At 70.9% G+C, this 986-nt stretch overlaps 1 protein-coding gene across 1 annotated transcript in view; it reads right to left on the bottom strand.

Annotated features, from left to right (window-relative positions):
- Positions 1-986, bottom strand: part of Sorcs2 (sortilin-related VPS10 domain containing receptor 2) — a 150,077-nt gene that overhangs the window by 17,209 nt on the left and 131,882 nt on the right. The window contains exon 23 of the mRNA XM_013023893.1: positions 594-722. Within this exon, the coding sequence (XP_012879347.1) occupies positions 594-722 (129 nt within the window). The remainder of the gene's footprint in view (positions 1-593; positions 723-986) is intronic.

Below are 986 nucleotides of genomic sequence, written 5' to 3' on the forward strand. Positions count from 1 at the left end.
TCCGGTACCTGGGCGGGCGGGGCGGGGGCGGGGGGCGTCACACCGGGGGCCGGTGGCTCTGAGCACCAAGGCTCCATGGACCCGCCACCCATTCTCCAGCCCAGAACACGAGGCCCCGGAGGGCAGCATGCCACGGGGGACAGTGCGCCAGCCCTTGTTACTGTGGCCCGGGGGGCGAGGCGAGGCCCTGCTGACCGCTGTGGTCTCGCGGTGTCCCAGGGAGGGCGGTGCCTACATCAGCCGAGCTCCAACCCTGGCCTTGCCCTGGACCGCGAGGCCCCGAGTTCCATCTCTGTGTGACCTTGGGGGAGCTGGACTGTGTCCCCGGATCCATCAACTCGCCCACCTGACCCTGTCTCCCAGTCTCCCAGCTGCCTGGGGGGGGCAGTCTAGGGGTCAGGCCTTGAGCTGAGAAGGGCTTCACCCAGAGCCGGCTCCAGGCAGCAATCGATCCCCCCCCAGGCCTGACGCACCGACCTGCAGGATGCAGGGCCCCGCGCAGGCGCGGCCCAGCCTCTCCCCACGGACGCTGCACTCAGAGCGGCTGTCTGGACTGGGAGCGCGCAGGGCAGAGGCGGACCATGGCCGCTCACCCCAGGCTGCTGGTGTAGGTCTGGCCCAGGGCGCAGTCCTCGGGAGGTGACAAGGGGTTGAACCAGAAGTTGGCGGAGCACTTGTCAGCTGCAGACTCCAGGGAGGGCGTGCGCTCGAAGCCGTAGTCACTGCGAGGAGAGACGGCATCAGAGCCGGCCGGGGGAACGGTGCCCGGGGGGGCGCCCAGGCTCCCAGCCGGGGGGACCCAGGGGTGGGGGGGAGCCTGGAGGGCGGCCTGGGGAGGTGAGCGACATCTCAAAGGAGCCGTGCAGGGCAGGCCAGCTGCCAGGAGGGAGAGTCGGGCGCAGGAGGCTGCAATGCAGGGCCTGAGCTGGACAGGGAGGGGTAGGTGGGAGGGATGGGGGGACAGGAGGGACAGGGGGACGGGAGGC

This window comes from Dipodomys ordii, unplaced genomic scaffold, assembly GCF_000151885.1.
Source record: "Dipodomys ordii isolate 6190 unplaced genomic scaffold, Dord_2.0 Scaffold71, whole genome shotgun sequence".
NCBI lineage: Eukaryota > Metazoa > Chordata > Mammalia > Rodentia > Heteromyidae > Dipodomys > Dipodomys ordii.